Consider the following 26,967-nt stretch of genomic DNA (forward strand, 5'->3'; position numbering starts at 1 on the left):
ATATCGTTCAGCATACAAATATGCATAATATTTTTATAGCATTCCAGCAGTGTGCCATAGTACCATTTGTTGTGCTTTAAATCAACAACGCCCACAGTTGAACCTTTGTGCATATATGTGACAGACCTGTGTATCATATGGAGAATATTTTTTCAGAGGGGATGTTCATGAGAGAACACAACAGATGTATACAATTATACTAGGTGTGGAGAAAGCAGAGGGACTTTTTCTCTATATTACTAAAATACAGAGGTCATCCCATTAGACTGACTGGATAGAGAAGAGAAGGTACTTTTTCCACACAATGCAGAATTAACCTGTAGAATTCTATGCTACACACATGCTCTCTCCCACCATAGGTAGAGGTGTTTGAAAATGTTATTTGTTTTACTCAGGAGTAAGCCCACTGAGTTCAGTAAGACTCTTACAGCCCAATCCTATGCATGTCTACTCAGAAGCAAGACCCATTAGAGTCAATAGGGCTAAAATAACTCAAAAGACAATATTATTTAAACCAGAATTGCTTTTATTGAATATAATGATAAGATAAAAAGGTTATAGATTATAGATAAAAAGGTGAAATATATTGTGACGTATACGGTAATAGCAGCAAGAATAGTGTGGGCTCAAAGATGGAAAGATAGAGAAATCCCAAAAATGGATGAAGTGATCAGAGTCAATGGGGGCTTACTCCCAGGAAAGTGTGGATAGGATTGGGCTGTTAGGCTATAATCCTTTCTTAACAAGAAACAAATACCTCTAACCACTGGCTCTTACTCCTAGGTAAGTGTGCACAGGATTGTAGCCTAAATTAAATTAGCATCAATTTAATGCCAAACGTGCCTGGTTCTATACAACTTTGACCATGTATCCACCTACTAAAACAAATACCTTAGAATCTGTTTGTATTAGTTATTACCAACATAAGGGAATATAATGACAAAAGTTTTTGTTTGTTTGTTTGTTTTTTGCAGAATATTGCTTTATTTTTGCTGTTCAAATATACAATTTGGACATTAAAGAACAATTACAATAATGAAAAAAAAATCCTGATGATGTACAGTGCATAGCATTTATTGTTCCCATTGTTAAAATTTACAAGTATGGCCAAAACACCACACCTTGCAAAGTAACTATTAAGTGCATTATTTATTGCTTTCATTTAAAAACAAATAGTAAATTGAAAATATGGGAGAATTTATGTAGCAGAAACCAGCTACAGGAATTCTGGCTATCAGTGTTGGAGGATTTTTCACTGATAAATTCATTCTCCCCCTAGACATTTTATTTAGAATCAAAGGACCAGTGCAATATTTCACCACTTTTAAAAAATGTATACAAAAAGAACAAAAGTACAGATGCAAATTAAATCAAAAAGTCCTTCATAACAAGACAAATAATATTTATTTGTGCACTCTTGTTATACCTTTTCTTGCCAGTCTCTGAATAGTCATATAAAATTATTCATGTCATCTTTGGAGCACAAGGGTTTCTCCTTCATTTGATGAATATTCTCAGTTCCCCATTTTTCCAGGCCCAGCAACTGTTCTGATTTACCCATCCTCTATTTCCTTACTTTAACCTACTGTCTGTTTCCTACTTTCTCCTCTTCTGCAACATTCATCTTCTTGACTCTCTTTGAACACTGTCTTTCCTCTTGCTCTCCACATCTTTGCTGCACTTCTCAATCCTGCATTCTCTAACTATTGCAAGCAGGCTTACCTACAGTAAAACTTCTCAATCATTTGAGAATTTAGGGCCCAATCCTATCCAATTGTCCAGTGCCGGTGCAGCTGTGCCAATGGGGCATGCACTTCATCTTTTGGTGGGGCAGCAGTCACAGAGGCCCCCTTAAGGCATGGGAACATTTGTTCCCTTACCTTGGGGCTGCACCAGTGCTGGAAAATTGGATAGGATTGGGCCCCCAATCAGGTATGCATAGGAATGATAAAACAAATTCTTCACTACCAAGGTTATGTATCCCTCTGACAAATAATATTAAAACGGTCCATTTATATCTGGCAACTGCACTATAGATTTTCATACAAAAGTATGCATTTTTGCTTTGCATTAATTAATCCAGAATAATTATCATTCCCTAGTTTTACCTGTAGTATCGATGAACCAGGATTACAATCACATTGCTGTATTAGTTCTATGCCAAAAAGGGATAACTGGAAAGTCTGGACATAACCAAAGTATTCTGCAAACTGAGACTAGTGAACAGCTTAGCCACATTGGCTGTCAGAGGAAAACAGCCCCAGATGTCTGTGATTCACATTTCAAATATTAGATAGTGGTAACCTTTTCATACTCATGATTAGGGTGATTAGCAGCCCAATCCTACACAGGTCTACTTAGAAGGCAGTCCCCATCAGGTGAATGAGAACTACTCCCAGGTACTGCAGCTTAAGGGTGCAATCCTAACCTGCTTTTCAGCACTGACGGAGCTGTGCCAATGTGGTGTGCACTGCAACCTGCAGTAGGAGGCAGTCAAGGGGGCCTCCTCAAGTTCAGGGCATGTTTGTTACCTTACCTTGGGCCTGCATTGCAACTAGGTCAGTCCTGAAATATTGGTTAGGATTTACCCTAAGGAGAGTAAATCAGGTCTTTAAATTTTTTTTTATTTTTGCATGTTTTAGCACGGCACAACAACTGTAGATGGAAAAATTGCACAGGGGTTGCGGCTCCTAAGTTCCAGGTCCTTAAACTTTCAACAGATGTATAGAAATGCAGCTCAGCAAACAAAGACCTTGCAAACCAAGGTTAATAGGCCAGAAGGTTATTAGAAAGTTACACCAGGGGTGCTCAATAGGTGGATCGCGATCTACCAGTAGATCGCGGAGTGCCGACCGCCCCTTCAGGTGCCTCTGGGAGGAAACGCCGGGAGTAAGGCCCATTGTACTCAATGGGGCTTACTCCCAGGTAAGTGTGGCTAGGATTGCAGCCTCACAGCCTAATCCTAGGCATGTCTAGTCAGGAGTAAGTCCTGTTATACTCAGTGGGGCTCAAGGTACACCAACATACATTGTACACATAAATGTTATATGTTATGATGGCGCGAACATTGTAAAAAAACTCTGGTAGATCTCCGGGCCTTGCTGGGTTTCAAAGTAGCTCTCGAGCCAAAAAAGTGTGAGCACCCCTGAGTTACACCTTTATAAGGAGTGGCACTTTGGCAGGATCACTTTTGGAACAATTATTTGTACCTTGTAGCTCACCCTTCAAGGTTCTGGATGATACAAATTTCAATACAAGTTGCTACATTTTGAGATCAGTGTGTCAGGAAATTCTGCTATAAAAATTACACAGGTGAAAATGAAAGCAAAGTGAGATAGCATCCCCTAAATTAGCAGGAAAATACTCTTGAATACAAGATGGCAATACCACTGGTTGGATCAAATGCTTTGATTTATGCTTTACAACCCCTTAACAAGGTAGGTTCAAAGTGGAGGCACTATTTTTCTGCATATATCTGGATCCCTCAAAATGCTCATACCACTTAGAAACAATTATGTAAAGTTACTTAAAGTTTCCTTTTTCTTTTCACTTGAGCACTTAAAAAGAGAGTAGAATTACACACTTGACTTATTTGCAACCTCCTCTTCAGTGACTGAAGTGCTTAAAAAAAGGAGAAAGTACAGCAGTTCAATATTATCTGCTGCAAAATCCCAGGATCACTTGCAAATGCTGTTTCTGAAATTGACAGTATGCAAACAGATTCTTTGGGCCCACACAGTGCCACATTGATTTCTGTGCTCTTCACAAACATACAGAATTTTCAACCAAGCAATTAGCTTGGCAAGAGTGTTCAATTAAGGGCACAATCCTAACCCCTTATGCCAGTGCTTTCCAGCACTGACATAAGGGCAATGCACCTCTGGGATAAGGGAACAAACATTCCATTACTTTGAGGAGGCCTCCATAAGTGACACCCAAATGCAGGATGCAGCACATGTCCCATTGGCACCTGTGGAAAGAATTGACATAAGGGGTTAGGATTGTGCCCTAAATATACGTGTTCATCTAAAGGGAGAGTTAGAGGTCTGCTGCTTTTGATTAGCTGTCAAAGTTTACTTTTTCTCTCACCCCCCCTTTTTGGTATAACTTCCCAGGGCAATTTCCAAAAAAATAAAAATGGAAACTGGGTACAAATTTTCAGCTCATTATCTATTTTGAGACAAATGAGAACTCATGAAATACGTGATTGTCCCTCATTAAGCCAAATGTCACAAACAGCAACTGTCCAAGGTCCTCCCTCAATTATTGTGTCAAAGTACTTCACCTGGCATTTTCCTCAGGAAATGTTGCAGGTTGTCCATTTCCATGCTCACACAATCTTTGGTTTATGTGTCAAAGAGAATGAAGGTCCACAGTCCCTGAGTGGATCTCAGAAAAATGGTGAGTTTGCCAAGTAAAAAGGTCAGTTTATTCTTAAGTTCTTGATCTAACTAGAGGTTGGTGGTTGGAAGGAACACAGTGCAGCTGTCTCTGTCCACCCTCATCTCTGCTTGCCCACCCTCTTGCATGGAAATGACTGAAACTTTTTTTGTTGTTGAAAAGACACAGAATTTTAATCTGAGAGAGGTCATGGAGATCATGAATCCCTAGTCTGTGCTTTTCACCACATCTTAAAAGTACCGGCAACTCAAACAATGGATTCTTGTGTTCCCTGCAACTGTCCACTTCCATAGTGTGATTTTTTTTTAGCCACTGGTTATGATATTTTGAGAAACCCAGCTACTTTGGTCAGTCTTTGCTGGGAGCCACCTGCAGTTAGAGGTTGGCTAGTATTTGTTGATGAAGGTTAGGGATGGAGCTGGAGGTTGAGCACCATGGATCCCACTCCAAAATGGGGAGAAAAGAGGGATAAAAACAAAGTAAATAATAATTAATTGCAGTGCAATATGTCAGCATATCCTTGAATGTTTCCTGATTGGCTACCTTTTAACTCTACTGAAATGTTTCAGGCATGACATACTCCTCATAAGAAACCCCACCAAGTTTTTCCTCTACCTTCTATCCAATGATCAACCTGCACTTGACCTATTACACACAACACATCAACTTTCCGTATAACACAGTTATGACAGACTTAAAGGCCATGTTATACAGAACCAACTGACTACTATACATGTACCGTCAGACTAGGGATACAACCATATCTGTTCACATCCAAGTGACCCTGACAAACACCTAGAAGTTCTTAAGACAAGCTTTCTTGACTACCTAATTACCATAGTGGGCAAACTTGCATAAAATAAACCACATAAAGAACAAGACTCTCCGGTTGTTACGTGCAACTCTAAGTTAAAGGCACTGCAACAAAATAGAAGTGACCTATTAAAAGTGAGGAGAGATGCAGCAAGTAGAAGACTGAAAGTAGCCTACAGATAGCCATCCAACTTGAAACAACTGTTCACTAACAACCAAATGTTTATGGGATACTGATATCAAGCCATGAAACCACATAACAAACCAAAGTGTCATTTATGCCTTTTAGGTAATACTGAAAACATTGTTAGGACATTCTAACAATGCAATCTATAACAGCGTTTCTCAACATTCGTCTTCCACTGTACCACTTTGCATAGTCCACCTACTGGAAACACTGGCATAGCTAGAGGGGGGGTGGAGCACTAAGTTTTGCAGGGAGCCTCCCTGCAGCGTGCAAGCAGCTCCTCTCCTCCCCTCCCCTTTGGAGCCATGTGGGGGGGGGGAACGGAGGTGAATGGCTTCCGGGGGAGGGGGAGCAGCTGTTTGCACACTGCAGGGAGGCTCCCTGCAAAACTTAATGCGCCGCCCCCCAGCTATGCCAGTGATTGGAAGTACCACCAGAAGTAACTGGTGATTATGTCATCACCAGTTACTTCCAGATTGGGAGGCCAGACATGGCAAACAGGAGGGCTTTTTCGAGCATGCGCAAAGTTCACGCTAAAGATCTGCCTGCCAAGCTGAGTCCTACTGCTGCTTGTTGCATTGTGTTGCTGGTCTCACTGCCAGATGGTGGAGATCTGGGGGTCCCACACATACCACCAGACACCATCTCTCAAGTACCACCAGTGGTATGAGTACCACTGGTTCAGAAACGCTGGCCTACAACATCCAATTCTAAGAATATGATACCCTGTCAGCAATGCTCAGTAGCAGTAGGTTAGACTGGATTTTGTTCAAGAATGAATAGTTGCTACAAGAATATGAACACCAACAAACCTGTGGAATACCAAAAAAATTCTTTACAGTATTCATTCTTGAACATTCTTGGAATCCTGGCGATCAAAGGGCCTCAAAATGGCTTTCCTCAAGCACACTAATTCAGGAGAATGTGTGGAATGAGACTGCAGAACAAGAATGGATGCAAATGTTTGCAGTAACTGTGAAAAGTCAAGATCTCAGCTGTGACTCTAGATTCCTCTCACATTGTAAAACAAATGGAAGAAATAAACTTGTATCACTTTAAGATGATTCCACTAAAGCAATTCTTTCAAGACTTGAACAGCTGTCCTTGGTTGCTCTTTCTTGTTAAGTATGATAAAGAAGATTACAGTTGATGAAACTTTGTGCTCCTAATATACATACGCTGAATATTAATGACTACACTTTTAAAATAAACTTCCCAGATGGCCAGAGCTCCACCTAACCAGAGTATTCCATTCTCCTAAACCTTGGAATTCATATCCACTAGGCCTGAACTAAAATGTCAAATCTTTTCCCAAACAATTGTCCCAGTTCTGCCTAGTTCTTCTGAACAGTTCTGCAACAGCAAAATTGGCAAATCTCTAAGCTGCAAAATCTGATGTGGTGCATTTCATGCTGAAGTTAATACTTTTTTCTTAAATATTGCATTTAATATCACCCCCACCCCCAACCCAGCCTGGCTTCCAAATATAGATTGCTATACATCTCTCTTGTCTTGTTTTCACTTCTGATATACCCATACTATGAAATGCTTTGTATAGTGCTTTACATTTTCCCAAAGCATTGTACAAACTTTAGCTAAGCCATGATTGTACATGTAAACCTGAAAGTTCAACCCTAAATATAAACCCCTGAGAACTGATTTTTGTGGCGGAAAAACACCACCAATATATCACTAGAGGGCATGCATATTGCTCAAATGTGAGTCATATAAAATGCCCAAAAGGAATTATTGTTGGAAAAAAATTATTGGGCACAACACACTGAAAACTCCTCCCATGTAAACCCAACAGAAAATAACGGGTGCTGTCCCTATTTCAACAAGAACGTCCTGATGAATTATGCACTGCATCTCTTTGGGTTGTTTCTATAGCTATATCGCGGGTGCCCAAACCCCGGCCCGGGGGCCACTTGTGGCCCTCGGGGACTTCCAATCCGGCCCTCAGGGAGCCCCCAGTCTCCAATGAGCATCTGGCCCTCCAGAGTTTTGCTGCAGCCCGTGCTGGCCTGATGCAACGGCTCTCAGCTTGAGGGCGACTGTTCAACCTCTTGTGTGAGCTGTGGGATGAGGGCTCCCTCCACTACTTGCTGTTTCACCTCTGTGATGCAGCATTGGCAGCAAAGGAAAGGCCAGCCTTGCTTTGTGCAAGGCCTTGAGCTACTGCAAGACTTTTCATTCATTCATATAAGTTCCATCTCTAATATATTCATTTATGTAAATTTATTCAAATTTTAAATGTAAATTAATTCTTTTTTCCCCTGGCCCCTGACACAGTGTCGGAGAGATGATGTGACCCTCCTTCCAAAATGTTAGGACACCCCTGAGCTATATTAAAGAATATGTCTCTTAAAGACAGCAAAAGAACATATTTACAAGCCTAAATATAAATAGAAGTTTTCAGTTGGATCAGCAGATATAAGAGCTGTAAAACAGAAAAAAACGTCATCCTGGTTTTATGCAAGTTGGCCCTCATTTGAACACTGCTTGCATGAATAAGAGTGGCAGGATCTGTCGACAAGCACTCCCTGCCCTCAAACAATGTACTGTTTTGCTAGTTAAAACATCCTTAGAAATACATTATATGGTGAAAATGTTAGCAGTCGGGGGGGGGGGGGGAAACAGTCTTTAAGTATTCAAGATTTTGCAACCTGTTGGACAAATTAGGGTCCCACAGGACCCCAAGCAGCCACACTTGTCTGGAAGGCTCTGCTGCGTAGTTGAAAAGGAACACAAACTGCACAAGAGCATCACAGTGTGCTGAACTTCATTGCTAAGAAGTAAATGCTGCTATTTATCAAGGACAATGACAGGTGCAGCTGACAGGAGAGGGATTTCAAAGTCAACAAAACCAATTCAGCATCAAGCTACCTGCATATAACAGAATAGTAATAATAATATCACAAAATTTGTGCAGAAAAACCCCCTCCATATCTGTGCATACTTTGCAAGACAGGCAGCTTGCTAAGGGCCCAATCCTGTCCAAATTTCCAGTGCCGGTGCAACTGCAATGCAGCCCTGAGGAAAGGGAACAAATGTTCCCTTACCTGGAAGAGGACTTTATGACGGTTCCTCTACTGTAGGGTACAGTGCGTACCCTGTTGGCACGGCTGCACAGGCGCTGGAAAGTGGAATAGGATTTGGCCCCAAGGCTGCAATCCTAACCACACTTTCCTAAGAGTAAGCCCCACTGAACAAAATAGGACTTACTTCTGAGTAGACTGGGTTAGGATTGTGCCCATAGTCAGCTATGGTTGTCATACAGCAGAATTTCACTCAGTTGCATATTTGGCCTTAATTTTTTTTTTTAAATGGGTCTTTTGATTATTAAATGTCAGACTGTAAACCATGAGCAAGATATCTGCAATAGCTGGAAAGGAAAATTGGAACTCATCCACAGCGGAAGGAAGGCGTAGCCCTGACAGTATTTCATGTTCCCCTGTGAGGAGAATGTGCAAACTTCTGTAACCAGCTTGTGTTTCATCCAGCTTGTATCCAGTGGGAAAGTCAAACGATATTTCATTCCAATCTGATTTACCAATTGAATAGCATGTTCTGACCAAGTGTCATAAAATAAATTTGACTGCTGCCACCAGACTGAACAGATGCAAAAAATACCTAGAGAAGAGAGAAAGAAAAAAGGATTTATATTTATAAAAATATTTTAGTGATATTTGATGCCAAGAGGAGCAAAAGAAGAAGAAGAAGAAAGTAGGGCAGAGCTGAATTTATATATAAAGCCAAATCTTATTTTAATTCAAAGGTACATTTTTCTATTATAGCAAGATAAAGTGTTACCCCTTGAGGCTGAATATTCCTTAAACAGATCACAATTTGAACAGTTCCAGCTGAAACAAAATCTCAAGAGAATTTATTTGGGATAACAACCAGACAAGAATCTGAGTGGTAAAAAGGGTCAGTGAGGAAGAATCTGGGTTCACTTCTAAGCTTTACTCAACTGAAGTTCACTGAGGGCCCAATTCTATCCAACTTTCCAGTGCTGATGCAGCCATGCCAAAGGGGCAGGAACTGCATCTTTCAGTGGGGCAGGGGGGACAGTCATGGTGGCCTCATTAAGGTTTTAAGGTAAGAGAAAGTTTGTTCCCTGACCTTGGGGCTGCATGGGGGCTGCATCAGGGCTGGAAAGTTGGATAGGACTGAGCTCTGAGTGACCTCAGGCCAGATACTCACTCTCTTGGACTACCTCATAAGATGGTTGTTAGGACAAAACAGGGGTGATTAAAATGAACCGCCCTGAATAACATGGAAGAAGGACAAGATATAAATGTTGATTCTAATATTAATATAACACACACACACACAGAGGGAGAGAGAGGGAGCTGCTATTTGTAGTATAATGGAAATTGCTACTGGTGCCAGTGAGTCTGTCTCAGAGCAGATTTGGAGGGAGGTGATCTACATTAAGACACAGTGGAAGCAAACTGGTTTAAATTCCCCTTTCCTCTGTAACAGGAAGTCCTGATCCAGACAGGGTCTTCAAATGGGCACCATTTTTTAAAAAAGTCAAACAAGAAATGCAACAAGAAATTTCACTTCACATCTCGTTTGTCTGTAAGAACCCATGAACCGTCTTTCCGGATCAGATCAAAGGTTCAATATTTTGTTTGAACAGCAGTCAAATAAGTCTTGGTGTTTACAAGCCGGACATGACAGTGGTGGGATGCCCCTGCTGTTTGCTCCCCGGATCTAATCTTCAAAGATGCCACTGTGCTGGAGGTTATATTTGGCAATCACAGTTAATAGCCGGTTGAAGATTTATTCTCCTCTTAGCAGAGGGCTGATAGCTCAGTGGCAGAGCAAATGCTGTGCAGCCCCAAACTTAGCTCCACTCAAAAAGACCTTAGGTAGAAGGGCTGAGCAGTGGCGTAGCTAGAGGGGGTGCAAACTACTAAGTTTTGCAGCCTCACCGCAGCATGCAAGAAGTCTCTCCCCCTCCTCTCCAGAGCCATTCTGAAAGGTGGGAGCAAAATGGAGGCATACACCACCATTTTGCTCCCCCCCCACCTGGAATCACTCATAAGGGGAGCGGCCCCTTGCACGCTGTGGTGAGACTCACAGCTTCATCACAGTGACTTTATATATAGCCACTGGTTCAACCCCATTTTGGAACAGCTGACAAACTGTACAAATAAGACATCAAATAAGACATCACTTTTGGGATTCCCCAGAAGGTGGGGTGCATGAAGCCACCTAGGAAGAATCAGGAGGTGACTAGGCAGAGCCTGGAAGCAGTCATGCATCCCCGGCACAGTGACTGGGGCACGTGCCCCTCAGGCTCCACCCATGTTACACCTCTGAGTAAACAGCTCCTGGGCTCTTTCCCCACTCAATATACATGCAGCATCTGTACTGCGGAGCTTTGCCCACGTACCTTGTCATTCCTTTCACAGAGAAATTTCAGCTTCTGAGCTTTCTTATGCATAAATACTCCTTCCAGATTCCCCGTCTCCACAGAGCGCAGCTCAATGGCCTTTTCTCCCCATCCCATGACTTGGTTGGATTGAAGATATGCTTTAAAAAAAACAGAGGTACAATGAAGTTAAATAGGGGGAGAAAAATGGTGGGGTGAGGAGCATATAGGATCTGAAGGACTATTCCACAACTAAGAAACTGGCTGTTGCATTTCTTTCTCTTTCAATTTGCAGTCAGAGCCAGAGCCCAATCTGATAAAAAGAAAACAAATATGGGACAGTATAACTTTGCAGCTGCATCTTCCTGTCTTGCCCTTTCTCTCATTTTCCCTGTGATAAGAGAACAAAGTGAGAGAGAGAGAGAGAGAGAGAAAGCGAGCGAGCGAGCGTAGTGGTTCCCAACCTTTAGGAGCCAGTGGGACGACTGAGGCAAAAATTGGAATCGCTGTGGACAACATGCAACACCACCCCCTCCCCACCCCCATGCACACAAAAAATACAATTAAATTTGTAATTTGTAAATTTATAAAGCTGCAAATGGTTTGTTCTCCACCCTCTTGGGTAGTCTATGGGGTAGTCTATCTCACCAGCTCACTTGGTGAGATGCTGGAAGTGATAAAAGGTGAACATTTATTTATTTTTTTTCTGAGATCTTGCAGACTACCTCTCAGGGTCTTATGGACCACAGGTTGGTAACCAGTGGCTTAGAGGCTATGAACTCAATGGAATTTCTTAACCAAAGCACCTGTTCCTGATAAGGTGATAGTGAGGACCAAGCTACACCTGTAGCTAAACATGTAGTTTGACACTGTATGGATTTGGGGCTTTTCCCACTTTAAACAGAAGTCACATGAGATATTGTGATCAGGGTTAGAACTGTGGCACAAAGGAAAGTCAAAAACAAAAACAAACAGCAAACAACAACTTGGAGAGGTGGTTTTAACTGGGATACCCATTAAAAAAATCCCTGTGTGTTGAAGTTCTGATCCTCCTCCCCTTCTCCCCCCTCCCGTGGCTGTTATTTAAAGTAGGAAAAAAAATGTAAGGCACCTTGAATGTAACATGTAGTTTAGCCCTGAGAGTTCCTAGTGCTTATGCAATAAGGTTTGGTGAGCATTTTAGGGTAATTTTTTGTCCCAGAGGTAAAACTGGTGTAACAAGACTCTCATTTGATCTCGCTTACTAAGAGAGCTCCCCTGGGGTAAAAGCTTTCCAAAGGACCGCAGAGACATTGCAGAATCCATGACAGTTGAACTGATTTATGCTTATAGTGTAGGCTTATCTGAAGTGACCTGAAAAGAGGAGATCTTCCCTTGGATAAACATCAACTGTCTTCTGGAAGGGGGTTCCTGTTTCCAGAATGTCCCTTGCTCCACCTGTCCACAGAATCTCTCTGTTTTAGTCCTACATTGCTAGAAGAGTCAACCAATTAGATATTGTAGTTCTTCCATTTTAATTTCCCTCCAGAATTCATCTTCCTCATTTCAATTATCAGTTTGGCTGCACACGCTCTGGCCAGCTTAAGATCTAAAAACGATCACCCGTACTATGTTTAGATCGCCTGTCCTATATATATCAATTATATTCCACCTTTCCCCATCACTCAGGATATTGTGAAGGGTTAGAAAAGTTTTCTTGCTGGCATTAAGCAGTAAATGAAGAGCATTGGTGGGAGAAGAGCCTGGCTTTCTCTTCTGCTTCTGGGCACCCCAGAGGCAGCTTGTGAACAACTGTGGGAAACAGGAAGCTGGACTAGATGGGCCTTTGGCCTGATCCTGCAGGGTTTCTCCTATGTTCCTATGACAAGTAGCTATAAGCCCCAAATTAGAATAGAATCCTACAAACTGCAGGAATCCTATAAATCCTGCAGGGATATTGCTTTGGAGTATTTCATTGGTTGGTAGAGAGATGTGACAAAGAAATGCTTCAGTTCTTGAAGTCTGAACAGAAATTATTGGATAGAACCTGGATAACCACATGAAATTAATCCTAGCTAGAAAAGCTGTTAAGAATTTCTTCTCACCATCTTCCAGAGAGTCACTGGTCTATTAAAGCTGACTTTAAGGAAAAAATTCCACCAAGTGAATTTCCTCTGTAGCCTGCCTGAAGTAACACCCCCTCCAAAACCAGTAAGGTTTTCAGCACTACCCAGTGCCCAGTTGAATTTAAGAACTTCTGTTTAAATCAGATCACTGTCAGGATCCACCTGGCTTGGCAAGTCTCCAAGTCTCTTATCAGCTGAAGCTTCTGTTCTGATCCTTTTTAGTGGGGGGGGGGGGGGCTGCCATCTGGAGCATTTGTTGAGCTCCAGTTCCATCAGATCAGGACCATTCTGGTAGCTTCACATTCCCATTGGCCTGGCCTGAGCACCAGCCAAGGCATGTTTGCTTACTCGTGAGTAAACATGACCGTGAGGCTTAGTTTTGCTTTCCATAGGGCTCAATACATTCGTCTGCTTGGAGGGAGGGACTTTCTTCTCAGGTGTTTTTGGGAGCTGCATTCATTGCATCAGGACCATTCTGGTGCCATTGGATTCCTCTCAGCCTGCTCTTTCTGACGGACTAAGGCAAGTTCACCTACCTGTGGGTAAATGCGTGATACGGCTCACTTTCACTTTCCATATCTACCTTGTGTAGGACAACAATAATCACAAAAATACATGTTTGCATGTCACAGCAATGCAACCAACTGGGGCGCAATCCTACCCTGTGCTGGAACAGGTAAGCCAAGAGGCTTGCACTGTATCCAGTGCAGGATAGGGGCCCAAGGCAGCTCAGCCAGAGGCAAAGGGAAACTTTCCCCCTCACCCCTCTTGAGGTGGCGCAAATCCAAGGAGAGCGGAGTGGCTTGAAGCCACTCTGGTCTCCCTGGAAACAGGGGTTGGGATCCAGCATAACTGCTGGATCCCAGCCCCGCCTCCTGCTCCCTGCCTGCCTGCCCCAGGGCCGCCCATTGCCCACCCTCCCCTGCCCAGGAATGCCTCTCTCCCACCTATCCCAGAGCATTGCATCAGCCTAGGTGGGCTGATGCAAGTCTCGTTGAGGAAGCTGCCACGGAGGCTGGATTCAGCCTCCTTGTGTCAGTGCACCTTTGTGCGCCAACGTGGTTTACTCCTGAGGAGGTGCAAATGTGCTTTATGGTATGTTTGCGACCCTCCTGGGTCAGGAGCACCAGCCCAACTAATTTTCAGGATTTCAGCTTAGGGCACTCACAGGAACTATCTCAAAGTCCCATCATGTTGTGATTTGCAAAAACCACAACTATCACAAAGTGAAACATGGATATTAGCTTGGAATGGGTGCAGTTCTTTCCACCAAATTGTTTCACCATAGTTTAAGCTGCAATCCTATATACACACACTAACCTGAGAGTAAGCCCCACTGAACTCAATGGGGCTTACTTCTGAGTAGACATGCACAGGATTGCACTGTTTGCTCTCTCTTGGTGTCTCAGGCTTGATGACATGAAATGTCAGCCAATCCTGCCTCTACAGTTCCATTCTCTCTGTTTCTTTTGGAGACCAGACATATATCAGTACCTCTTTGGAGACAACACCTCATTTAACACAAGTATCAAATGCTCTGCCCTTTTAACCCCCACGTAGCTTTCCCCCACAGCATTCTCATTGTTTTCAAACACTTTCCACAGGTTGCTGTAGCTTCCCAGCACATCTTTTTATCCGGTTTCCAAACAGGTTCAATACATAGCTGGGATTTTTTTCCCCCTTCTACTAAATCTTCCCAAGTAATGGTTCTTTCTACCTTCAATAGTTTTCACACTGTGCAACTAACGCAAATTTGTGGGGATGCAGAAACCAAGCACAGCACATACGGTGTCAAGTATTAATGCCACTTAGAAGAAAATTGTCTTGACATGTGTTAATTATGCTTTGCAGCTCTGGGTTTTTGCTGGGAAAAGGAGCTACAACTTCAGATGCCGAAGAGCAAGCTAGCATATAGCATCCTGCCCTGCTCTATGAAGCAATGGGCATATTTTTCAAACATAACCCAGCATCATTGTACTTTGGACATGAAGCTCCAAAACAAGCACTGGCAGCCCCCCAAACCAAGCTTAGACAAGGGTTTAAGAACATTAGCAAATATATTATCAACAACCCTTTCAAGCTCTAGGCCAGACAAGGTCTTGGAGAATGGTGTGCCGTGAGAGGGTCTAAGACACAGATGGATCTCCAGCCCCCAAGTGGGTGCGTGGGAAGCCTTCTCATTTTTCTCTCTGTCTTCCCTGCTGTCATGCACTCCTAATTCAGACCAACATGAACTGTAAAGAGTTTGTTACAAAATACAATCCATGGCATAGATAAAACAGCTCTAGCAGTATGGGAGGCAACTAAGGACACAAGCCTAACCAGGTCTACTCAGAAGTAAGTCCTATTTTGTTCAATGGAGCTTACTCTCGGGAAAGTGTGGTTAGGATTGCAGCCTAAGCCCTATACGGCTTAAGACTGGGATACCTCAAGGACTGTCTTCCCCTCATATATTCCTGCATGTCCCCTGCAGTCATCAGAGATGGTTCTTCTCAAGATACCACCACCACCTGAAGCCAGGAGGATGGCAGCAAGGTGGAGGGCCTTCTTGGTTGTGGCACCACGCCTCTGGAACCAGCTGCCAGAAGATCTGAGAGCAGCCTCTTTGGTATGTGGTTTCCGGTGGGATTTGAAGACCCATCTGTTTTGCCTGGCCTTTGGGGAGAGAGGTATTCCCAGTGACCCTTTAACTTTTTTGCTGCTATACATTATTTTATCTGCTATCCTTTTATTGTTATTTTTTAATTGTTTTTATGGTTTTTATTTTAATATTTAATTCTGATGTTTTTATTTTGATGTATTCATTCTTTTGCTGTACAGGTGGAGCCTATTTATTCGCATTAGTTCCATTCTGTGACTCAGCACGATTAATAAAAAACACGTTGTGCTGAGTCTGTAGAGTTATGCAAACACGCTGCAGCCTGACACTTCCGGATGGAAGGAAACTAAGGCAACTGTTCTCAATCCCCTCTGCTCCACTCCATACTCAGCCCTCCTGTTGCCAGCTGTCCTGCTTCTTTCACAGTTGGAATGGTGAGCTTGCTTGGGAAGCCTCTGTGTCCCAGGCAGCCTCCCAACAGTGCTGCAGGTCCATCTCCTCCTCTTCGCTGTTGCAGCTCCTGCAACCCTCCCAACCACCATCATGGAAACTCCTCTGCCCTGGAGCAGTCTGGGACTTGTAGTCCGGCTCTCTGCTCACCGTCACCTATCTCTCCAAGGCTTCCCAAGAGCCTGCATGGGGGGGAGGAATTTGGCAAACACTCCCTGGGCTTTTTAAAGCAATCCCCTCTCCTCCCCCTCCTGCCTCCTCCTCCTGAGCCCTCCCCGTTGCCAGCTGCCCAGCTTCTTTCACAGGTGGGATGCTGATCTTTTAAGAGTCCGGCCCTATGCGTTTCTACTCAGAAGTAAGCCCCATTCCTGTCAATGGGGCTTACTCCCAGGAAAGTGTGGAGAGGATTGGGCTGTAAATCGCATGCTTGCTTGGTGGGAAGGCTTTGTGATAACCTGCACCATGGGGGGGGGGGAATTCAGCAAACACTCCCTGGGTTCTTTAAAGCAGTCCCCTCTTCTCTTTTAAAGCAATTCCCTCTGTTGCACCTGCCCCTGTGTGTGTGTGTGTGAGAGTGTGAGAGAGAGAGCTCCACCTCACTGCATGTGTTCTGGCTACAGAGGTTCTTGCCCCCCCTTCCCCTCTTCAGCCTCGGCTGGTTCAGGGGCTCCAGGAATGTTACTGTTCCTTTGCAAGGGGAACCTCTTCCAGGGCTCCAGGGCTATTTCCCTGCCTGGGCTAGGTGGAGCCTTTTTGCAGTGTTTTGGGCTGCCTGGAAACTGGATCAAGAAGCCAGTGCAGGGCAAAGGAGGCAAAGGTGTGTGTGTGACATTCAGTACCCCACCCCATTCCCATTGAGACAAATCTGCAGATAAAAAAATCCATGGATAAATAGGCTGCACCTTTACACTGCTTTGGGTTTTTAGAAAATCCAAAGATTTTCTAAAGGTATAAAAATCCTTTAAATAAATAAACTACTGGAAAACAAGCATGGTGGAGTGGTTAAGAGTGGCACTAAGGTTAGGGAGAGCTCACTATGGTGACCTGGGACAAGCCACAATCTCTTGGCATGCCTCCTAGCATTGTTGTGTAAACAAAAGAAGATAACATTTTTTATGCTGTATTAGAAAGACTGCAGTGAGCCAGTGTGCTTAACAGTACAATTAACAGCGAGTGTAGTTAACAGTTTCTGTGAACATGGTGGACGCCTGAATACTGAGTACCAAAGGAGTAATTTGGTGCTAACCCCTGCTAATTGGGTAAGGGGCACTTTTTCAAGTGGGTGCTCCTTTTTTTTTTTAGCAGGGGGAGAGTAACTGGCCCACCTCACCCCAGCAGTGCCTGTTCTAGTGGCTGTCTGCTGGTGTTCTTTTTGCATCCTTTTAGATTGTGAGCCCTTTTGGGACAGGGAGCCATTTAGTTATTTGATTTTTCTCTGTAAACTGCTTTGTGAACTTTTAGTTGAAAAGCGGTATATAAATACTGTTAATAATAATAATAATAATAATAATAATAATAATAATAATAATTTAGTCATGATATGAGCCAACCACAGTGGGTAGGGTCTTAAGTCTAGGAGACTGGTCTTTAGCAAGTGGGGCAAGACTCACAAATGGATCACAAGTGGCACAACACCCTTTTCTTTTCTGTTTAGGATTTTTTTTTTCTTTTTAAAGAGGGGGACAAACCGTGCTGGCACATCCATACATGTCAACTGAGGTGGTTGCCTCAGGAAATAGGCTGGCATGGATACCACCCTTTGTCTACACACTCAGCTCCACTGCTCCTCCTCTTCCTTCTCCTGAATTGGAAAAGGAAGAAAGAGGTCAAACAGAAGAGGGAAGTTTTAAAGACACCCAAGCTAGTGTTCATCATCATGCAGCAGCAAATCCTAAAAAATAAGTATACAGTGGGCCCTCCTTGTCAGAAGATTTGAATATCCGCAGATACTGAATCCGCGGCTGGAAGGCCTCAGAGGATTGCCCAGATGCAAAGTGCCTTCTAGTCGCATCCGGAAGGCATTCTGAGTTATGGGACCACACAAGGGCTCTGGACACGACTGAAAGTCATTTCCAGTTTGCCGGTGTGCCTCCCCCCCCCCATGGATTTGATTATCCACTGAATTCTGTGGGAGGATGGGAGTCTTGGAACGGATACCCCACACATACAGAGGGACCACTGTACTCTCTTTTATGTATTCTGAATCTACTGCCAATCAGTTTCACTGGGTGCTTGCAAACGTTAGTATTATGAAAAAGCTTTCCTCCCTGCCTTGCTTCCAGCACCTCAGCATAAGAACAGAAAAGGGTCCTGCTAAATCAGACCAATGATCCATCTGCTCGTAGTGCACCATCTTACTTCCCAGAGTAGCGAATTGGATGCATCTAGGAATCCCAGCCCTGGGGCATAAAGGCAAATACTCTTCTCCTGCGGCTCTCCCATGCAACGGGTACTCAAGAGACCCATGGCCTCTGAACCCGGAGGTAGCATGTAGCTTTTCTGATTAATAACCAGTGACAGACCTGTCTTCCATGACTGTGTCTGAAGCGATCCCTCATTAAAGCTATCTAAGACGGGCCATCAGCACACCTTGTGACAACCATTTCCTTAAATCTGGCACCTGTGTGCATGCATGCTCCCTTCTGTTGGACCAAGGTGGCTGTATTCTTTCCATACATACCTACAGATGCTGGCATTTCTCCCCATTGCAAAACATTTTCCTTTGAGAAGTGCCCATAAATATTAATGTAGACTCCTTCATCTTCATAGGTTAGCAGAAGTTCCATTCCACTGGTATTAGGGAGCATGATAATGGCATGTGGGTGAACATTCCCCTGGATCTGAAATAATATTTTATTAAGATTTATATCATGGAACAGACTAGAGATGGTAGCAACGGCAGTCCATCAATCTAGGTATCTTGGCAAGAGCATTAAAATCAACAGACCTGGTGATCTCAGAAACAAAAATAATATATATCTGTTCAAAAACGGTCTATATACTTTTTGCAAGTTCAGAGACCGTACAAATGAAAAGAAATACCTTCCTGAATCTAGACTATATATTTCTGCTAGCTACCATGTGGAAAGCAGATTAAGAAAAGAAGAAGAAGAAAATTAAAATATCAATGTTTGTACCAGCAGTCATTTTTCAATATTTAACTTGGTATTTCGTAAGACTGATATTGTAGAAATAAACTTTTTAAAAGAGTGTGCTTTGATAGAATAATACTGACAGTAATATTAAGGAAAGGCTTTTAAACTGTGCTTTCATTTGAATATTATCTTATTTAAAATGTTTATCAAAAGAGTTCCACAATAAAGACTATTGTGAACCATATGACAGCACTCCAAATCACTCAAGATTGTATACAAACAGCAATAAATCAAGTTCACTAATAAAAGTTCTTCTTCCTTCTCTTAATTTCTGTGCCAAAATAGCGCGCGCGCGCATGCACACAGAGAGAGAGAGAGAGAGAGAGAGAGAGAGCGAGAGAGCGAGAGAGCGAGCGAGCTTTGCATTAGGATTTGTTAGAAACCGTGTGTTTTTCTCATTACCAGACCAATTGATCTTCTAGGATGGATCAGGAGCCAGGGGTGAGGGATGCTTATTTGGCTTCTCTACTTAAAGAAACCTCAGTGAGCATTTGATGCACCATGAGAAGGCATGACTCAAAGATAAGAAATGGATGCATTAATACTTTTGAAATAAACCCGGAGTATACTGTATATATTAAAAATATGGCATCTAAACTTGCAAATATGCAAGTACTGCAGTAACACTGGAAAACTCCCTCATTTACAAAACATTTTCCACACTGCCCCACTACTATATTATACACTAAAAACACTGTATGTTTTAAATAATAGATACGGTGCATCCAGTGACTATTTTATAGTTTGTGTCTTGGCTAATCCTTTTAGACTTTTCTGAGGCTTACCTTTCATGTCTTTTGCATCAATAAAATTCAATGACTATTCTAGACTACTCAAAGCTAGAGACACCCAGGTCTCGTTCCCTGTATGGTTTAGTCACTTTGCAATTAAACTTTCATTCCTTCTTCTCTCTCTCTCTCTCTCTCTCTCTCTCTCTCTCTCTCTCTCTCTCTCTCTCATCTCATCCAGATCCTATCATGTTCACCTGGTAATAAGCCCACTGAACCTAGTGGGATATATCCCCAAGTAAATGTGCATAGGACTGGGCTGAAATACACACCAGCACACACACTCAAAAGGAAAATAAGCCACATTAAAAATCTGTCCAGGGTGCATTTTTCTCACATTCAGAAAATCATCATGGTTCACACTATAAAATATTTCAAAGAGTTTTAAGAAACATAGAACCCAGCTCTTAAACTCTAACACACTTCCCAAGAAAAGGGAGTGCAATAAGCACAAGTGAAAATGGAGCTCTGTTTGTAAGGAATCTTGAGATACAAGAACAGGCTGCAAACAGTCCTTTTTCAGAAAGGGGATTAATCCCTGGTTATCTAACTAATTGAATTAAGCAATATCTCTACAAATAGCATTTTCATGATGACAGAACAACAGAATCCCCCATGCTTTTTTGTAATTAACCAACTAGAAAGACACATTCAGCTTTTGCCCCCCCCCCCGCAAGACATGCATTTCTGCACCACAGAACACTGTGAATTAATTTTAAAAGAACCACAGAAGCTTTACTTGCCAAACATAATATGCTCAGGTCAACCAGACAATTTGCCGTGTCTGCAGCCACTATCCGTAACACTAGTACAGGAATCCAGAGCCGGAAAGCAATTTTAATATGTTTTCTTGGTATTATTTGCATGAGAAATCGAAGTGGGGAACCCAGAGAGAGAAGGAGAGAGCAAAAGAGAAAGCTCGGCAGCAGGTGGGTCTAAATCCTGTCGGTCGACTCGAAAGAAAGTCTGGGATTCGGCCACCAAAAGCCTCTCTCATAAAGGTTGGTCTAATATCTCACATCTGGGCCCCTCCAATCACAAAAAGAACCCAAACAGCCTACTGCTGTCTTAGCACACTTATTTCAGTTCCTGTACCCTTTGGGGACAGTGTATTTTTAGTACATTCTGAGTTATGGTGGGTGGATGAGTAGAAATAGTGTCACAACTCTCCTAAGGGATCCCCCATATTAAGGGCACTCATCTGGGAAATACTGTTCCTCACATACGTAATTAAATTGGGAGTTTGTGGCAGAGCACGTTCTTTTTTGAGATGGTGACCTTTTCCTCTTGCAGTTATACTGCTTCCTTCAAACCCCACTTTCTCTGCATGGTTCTAGGTTTATGAGAGCCAGGATGGTGCAGTGGTTTGGGAGGTGGACTTCCCTCCCTCTTTTATCTTCCCTGTTGGTATATGCTAGAGCAGTAGTTCTCAAACTTTTAGCACTGAGACCCACTTTTTAGAATAAGAATCTGTCAGGACCCACTGGAAGTGATGTCATGACATCATCAAGCAGGAAAATTTTTTAACAATCCTAGGTTGTAACCCTACCCACACTTACCCAGCAGTATGTCCACATTTACTATCATTGTTAAAAGCATATACATAGTAGTCTGTAAAAAGTACAGATGTGTAACATCTCCCCAAATGCAGTCACATCCCATGGTAGCATCAAGTCTAATATATTAAAAATAAAATATTGAAATAAATGGGGACCCACCTGAAATTGGCTTGCGACCCATCTAGTGAGTCCCGACCCACAGTTTGAGAAACACTGTGCTAGACCCTAAGAGCTCCTGGGGAAAGGAACTATCTATTTTGCCTATAAAATTCTGGAAGCTGTCATGTACACTGATGCTCATGTACATAATAAATAAATAAACGAACAGACAGCCTATAAGGAGAACAGCAGAAGATTAGATTTAGCAATCTAATCCAGGCCAGGCATTGCTCAAGTTTCATTTCTTGCTACTGGCCAGGCTCCTGCATGTGAGTCATTCATGTGACATTCTGCATTTAAGAAATCAGTTAGCTTAAATATAGATAACCAAACCTGCACAAACCATTTCCTAATTCTGTAATAATATAATAATAACCATCATCAACAGCAATATAGCTACAGCCACTATCCCTTTTCTTTAAAACTGCATATGTTGGAAAATCCCATCCAAAATGTCATGAACCTTTAAGAAGTCCCAAAGAATAAAGAGATTTCCCTGTATAGCATCTTACATGAGTTGGCAGGTACAGGTCATACACGGAACCAGAGTCCACGTCAATAGCATGAAATCCAACAGAAGAGCCATAGACTACTTTTAACCTCTGCCCGTTTTCAACTGTGAGGTCTACCAGCAGAGGCTTTTGCTGAAGTGGGGTAAAGGACTGCAAAAAGGGAAAAAAAAATCAGAATCATCTTTCTGGTTATTAATGTCTAATTGAAAAGAGAGTTGAGTAACCATTTCCTTCTCTTTTTAGAAATAAAGAATGCAACTGTGAACTCAGTTAAACTCACAATTCAAATAATGCAGCCCAGAAAAATACTCCAAACAAGCTCTGTTATATTCACCAAACTCTACAATACAAACTTATAGCTGTTTTATACCTCTTTCCCCAAAGAATCTTGGAAATTGTAAGTTGGTTTAGGCGCAATCCTAACCCCTTATGTCATTGCTTTCCAGCACTGACATAAGGGCAGTACAGCTCTGAGATAAGAGAACAAACATTCCCCTACTTTGAGGAGGCCCCTGTGAGTACCACCCAACTGCAGGAAGCTGCACATGTCCCATTGGCACTGCTATGCCACTGCTGGAAAGCACTGACATAAGGGGTTAGGATTGCACCCTTAGTGGCTGAGAATTCTTTGTTAGCGAACTCGAGCAAATCCTTCACAGAGCAAGTCTCAGAATTCCACAGGGAGAGGAAATCAGTTTAAGCCTGTAGTGTAGATACTAGGGCTGCAAAGTTCAGTTGAATAATCTGTTAGCTTGATAGATGAAGAACCATTTAGGTTGACTAAAAGCTGCTCCCAATGCATCAGGCAGCAGATTTTAGAACTTTAGATCATAACTGCCATCTTAATTAAAGGATTAATTCTGTGCAACAAAGAAGAGAGCATGCCCTTTTAAAGAATGCAAATGGGAAAATCTACAAAATTAACACTGACATTATTGTCAACAAAATTAAGATTATGGATATTGTTATTAGATAGAACACATAAGTAATATTTGTCTCAAAACAGTAATTCCAGTGACACATTTTGGTTATTATTGTACTAATAATAACTGGCATATATTCTTTGTTATAAATTATGATAATTGGTTGTAATTATTCTTAGTACAATACAAACTGATTCCAGTTCTAACGTTAATACTTTACTTCCTCTTTCCCAATCCAAAAATCTGTCATGGTGGGTGAGTGTCACCAAATATAATGCATCCCGAAGTCTTTTCAACCAATTCTCAAAGTGATGATCATCAATGCCTTTCTATTTTTACTGTTTCAAGCCTTACTGTAATGATTGTTTATCGTCCATTTCTTGATTATTTACATGCATCTCAGGTTCTGCATAACCTACCACATATACCAGTGGTGCCAACGAAAAGCGATATGTGATTATTTCTCTAACGACTTCAGCTACTTTCAAGGGAATGCCTCTTCTTTGATTTAAGTTGTAGTCCTATACCTACGTTGTTGAAAGTAAGTCCCAATGAACTCAATGGACATGCACTGGATTGGCTATAAGTCTGCTGTAATACAGACACGGATAATATAAAACTAGAAATTGTGCCCTTCATCTTGAGAGTAATTAATTTTCTCTTGTGCAAACATATGCAGATTTAATCAATTCATTGATTAAAACTCATGATTCTTAGAGCCCTAATAAAACATCTTTTATCACTGTGATTTTCTTATAAATGTTCAACTAAACATGTTTTAGTAAAGAAAAACAAGAACATGAATAGAATAATGGGGGGAAAACTAGTTCAGAGGAGTCTAAAGCACAAATCTGTTCTATTGGCTTACCTTGAATGCCATAAATTTATGATATGGTTTGGGAGCCCAGGCATAGACTTCAACTGAATTTTTCACAGCAATCACAAGAAATTTGATCCGCTCATACTTCACTGGAAAACAATAGTGGTTTGTTTGTTTTTAATTGGCTAGAAAAAAAAATCAGACATTCTAAGGTTGCAAGCCTATATTCACACTTAACATGGGAGCGAGCATCATTCAACACATTTGGATTTACTTCCAGGTAAAGATACATTAGATTGTGCTCTAACAGCAAAACTCTCAACATGTTTACTCAGAAGTAAGTTTCACTGTGTACAATGGGTCTTGCTCCCTAGTAAGTGTGTTTAGGATTACAGCCTGAGGGCCCAATCCTTTCCAACTTTCCAGCACCAGTGCAGCCATCATGCAGACCCCAGATAAGGGAACAAATGTTCCCATACCTAAAGGAGGCCCCTGTGACTACCTTCCCACCACAGGATGCAGTGCACACCCCATTGACATGGCTGTACCGGCACTGAAATATTGGATAGGAATGGACCTTCAATCACTTCTCACACAACAAAACCAGCCAGTTAAGGTGCTGGATTTGATCTATGGTGCTCAGTGTAGCTTAGAATCCTACACAGCCTTTTCACTTGTTTATACAATCAGGTGTTCTTGGAATTGCAATCCCTGGGTTCACCTTGGCCTAATCCAGGGGTGTCCAAAGTTTTTGGCAGGAGGGCCACATTGTCTCTCTGACACTGTGTCGGGGGCTGGGGAAAAAAAGAATTAATTTACATTTAAAATTTGAATAAATTTACATAAGTTTACATAAATTAATATATTAAAGATGAACTTATATGAATGAATGAAGGTCTTGCAATAGCTCAAGGCCTGTAAAAGGCCTTGCACAAAGCAAGGATGGCCTTTCCTTTGCTGCCGTTGCTGCATCACAGATGTGAAAGAGCAAGCAGTGAAGGGAGCTCTCAACCCACAGCTCACATGAGAGGTCAAACAGTCGCCCTCATGCCGAGAGCAGTTGCGTTGGCCAGTGCAGGCTCCAACAAATCTCCGGAGGGCCAGAGGATCGTTGGAGTCTGGGGGCTCCCTGAGGGCCGCATTGAGAGGCCTTGAGGGCCGCAAGTAGCCCCCGGGCCAGGGTTTGGGCACCCCTGGCCTAATCTATACCTGCAGCAGAATGAGGAGGAAAGGAGATGGAAACATCCGGAGGCTGCAGAATGTACCGTATCACTTCGTACTGGAGCAGGGAGTAGGTGGGCATCACATTTTGAAATGCACAACTGAGACCAGATATTTTTGTCAATCATCTTGGGATTTGAAACAGCAGTGTCCTCATAGTGAGAGGTCAAGGCCTGAGGCCCAGCAGTATGCCCCCTCCTGACATAAGGCCTAGTGTCTCAGCCAGTGGTGTAGCTACAGGGGGACAGCACAGTAAGTACTGCAGGTGCCTGAATGCACCCTACATGCAGCCCCTCCCACTCGCTGTCACAGCCATTCTGGGCAGTGATGGCAACGTGCAGGAATGCTCCCGAGCATTGCCATCGCTGCCCAGAATGGTTCCAACGGCAAGTGGAAGGGGTCACTTACACAGCATGTTGTGGAGCCTACAGTACTTACCGCACAGCCCCCCGCTATAGTTATGCCACTGATCTCAGCAGTGGCAAGGGAACAGACCATGCAACAACAGACTCTGCAACTTGCAGGCAGCATGGAACCTCTGGATTGACTAGGCCTTGTATAAATATCAGAGGCATCACCTTCTGTCCCTACCTAGTCAAGAGAAGACCACCTTCTGCCTGCTGTGCTTCAGGCCCCAACTCAGGTCTCTTCTTCCAAGAAAAAGGACAGCCAAAGTTATATAACGTCTTTCCCAAGCCTGGATTCAGACATGGCTGCAGACCGCCGTAGCCCGGAGTTGCCACTTTCTCAGACTTTCGCATACACAATTGGCCTCCAATCACGGTTGAAGGCAAAAGAGGAGACTCACCAACTTTGTAGTGTATGCAACCTTCCAGAACGCCCACCGACACCCAACCTTGCCGCTTCTCCACATCAGGATCATTCCGCAAGATCTTGTTCCGCAGCCAGGACAAATAGTATACCCGGAGCTTATTCTTTTTGCCTGAGATTTGTTGGAACAGAAAAAAAAAACACATTTTTAAACTTACTTTCATACTCAACTCAGCACTGCTAGGATGTGCCTGAACTCTCTACTGTTGATTGAATCAGAATCAGAATAACCTTTACTGGCATATACTCCAATAAGAACATCCCAGCAAGAAGTATTGCTGGTAGAGCAATGGTTTCTTACAATGTCATACAGTTCTGTCAGGTTATAAGATTAAACAAGCCTAAAAATTATCCTTAATAGCTACAAAACATAAAAGAAAAGAACTGTTGATTGGTTGATGTGGCAAAACAGGGAGCAAGTCTTTTCAGCCCAATCCTATACATGTCTACTCATAAGTCTCATTGCATTCAGTGGGGCTTACTTCCATGAAAGTGTGTACAGGATTGCAGCCGCTATCTCTTAAGTTGAGAGCAACTGGCATGTGATAAGATACCCACGTGAAGCTGCTTTTGATGAGTCAGATGACTGGACTTCCCATTGTCTGTCTGTTCTAACTTGCAGCTGTTCTCCAAGTAAACTTGGAGATGATGATAATACTAATAATACTAATACTAACAATAACAATAATAATAATACAGGTATTTATATACCGCCTTTCTTGGTCGTCAGATTTATCCTCAGACTTTATTCAAGGCAGTTTACATAGGCAGGCTGTTCTAAATCCCCGTAGGGATTTTTACAATTGAAGAAAGGTTCTAGCTTTCAAGAACCACAACATTTCAGATGGATCTTTCTGATCTGGTATCACATTCTGGCCTCCAGGTTCCTCCCACGCAAGCTGACAAGCAGCTCCTTCATCTCTCACATGGAGGGCAGCCAAGACGCTTCTTCGCTCACACCAAAGAGCAGGTGGAATAACTCGGCTCAGATTGTCAGCTGCTTCAAGGTCTCACCATTCACGGTGCCCGTGGCCTCAAACTGGCGACCTGCGGATGTT

At 42.7% G+C, this 26,967-nt stretch overlaps 1 protein-coding gene across 2 annotated transcripts in view; it reads right to left on the reverse strand.

Moving 5' to 3' along the window:
* Window positions 1-1,058: 1,058 nt before the first annotated feature.
* Window positions 1,059-26,967, reverse strand: part of NRK (Nik related kinase) — a 126,408-nt gene continuing 100,499 nt past the window's right edge. For both annotated transcript variants that reach the window (XM_066640015.1, XM_066640014.1), the window contains exons 26-31: window positions 25,887-26,021; window positions 23,906-24,006; window positions 22,115-22,264; window positions 18,622-18,781; window positions 10,809-10,948; window positions 1,059-9,034 (exon numbers count right to left, since the gene is read on the reverse strand). In XM_066640015.1, the coding sequence (XP_066496112.1) occupies window positions 8,951-9,034; window positions 10,809-10,948; window positions 18,622-18,781; window positions 22,115-22,264; window positions 23,906-24,006; window positions 25,887-26,021 (770 nt within the window). In that variant the 3' untranslated portion in view covers window positions 1,059-8,950. The remainder of the gene's footprint in view (window positions 9,035-10,808; window positions 10,949-18,621; window positions 18,782-22,114; window positions 22,265-23,905; window positions 24,007-25,886; window positions 26,022-26,967) is intronic.

Source organism: Tiliqua scincoides, chromosome 12 (assembly GCF_035046505.1).
Source record: "Tiliqua scincoides isolate rTilSci1 chromosome 12, rTilSci1.hap2, whole genome shotgun sequence".
NCBI classification, from domain to species: domain Eukaryota; kingdom Metazoa; phylum Chordata; class Lepidosauria; order Squamata; family Scincidae; genus Tiliqua; species Tiliqua scincoides.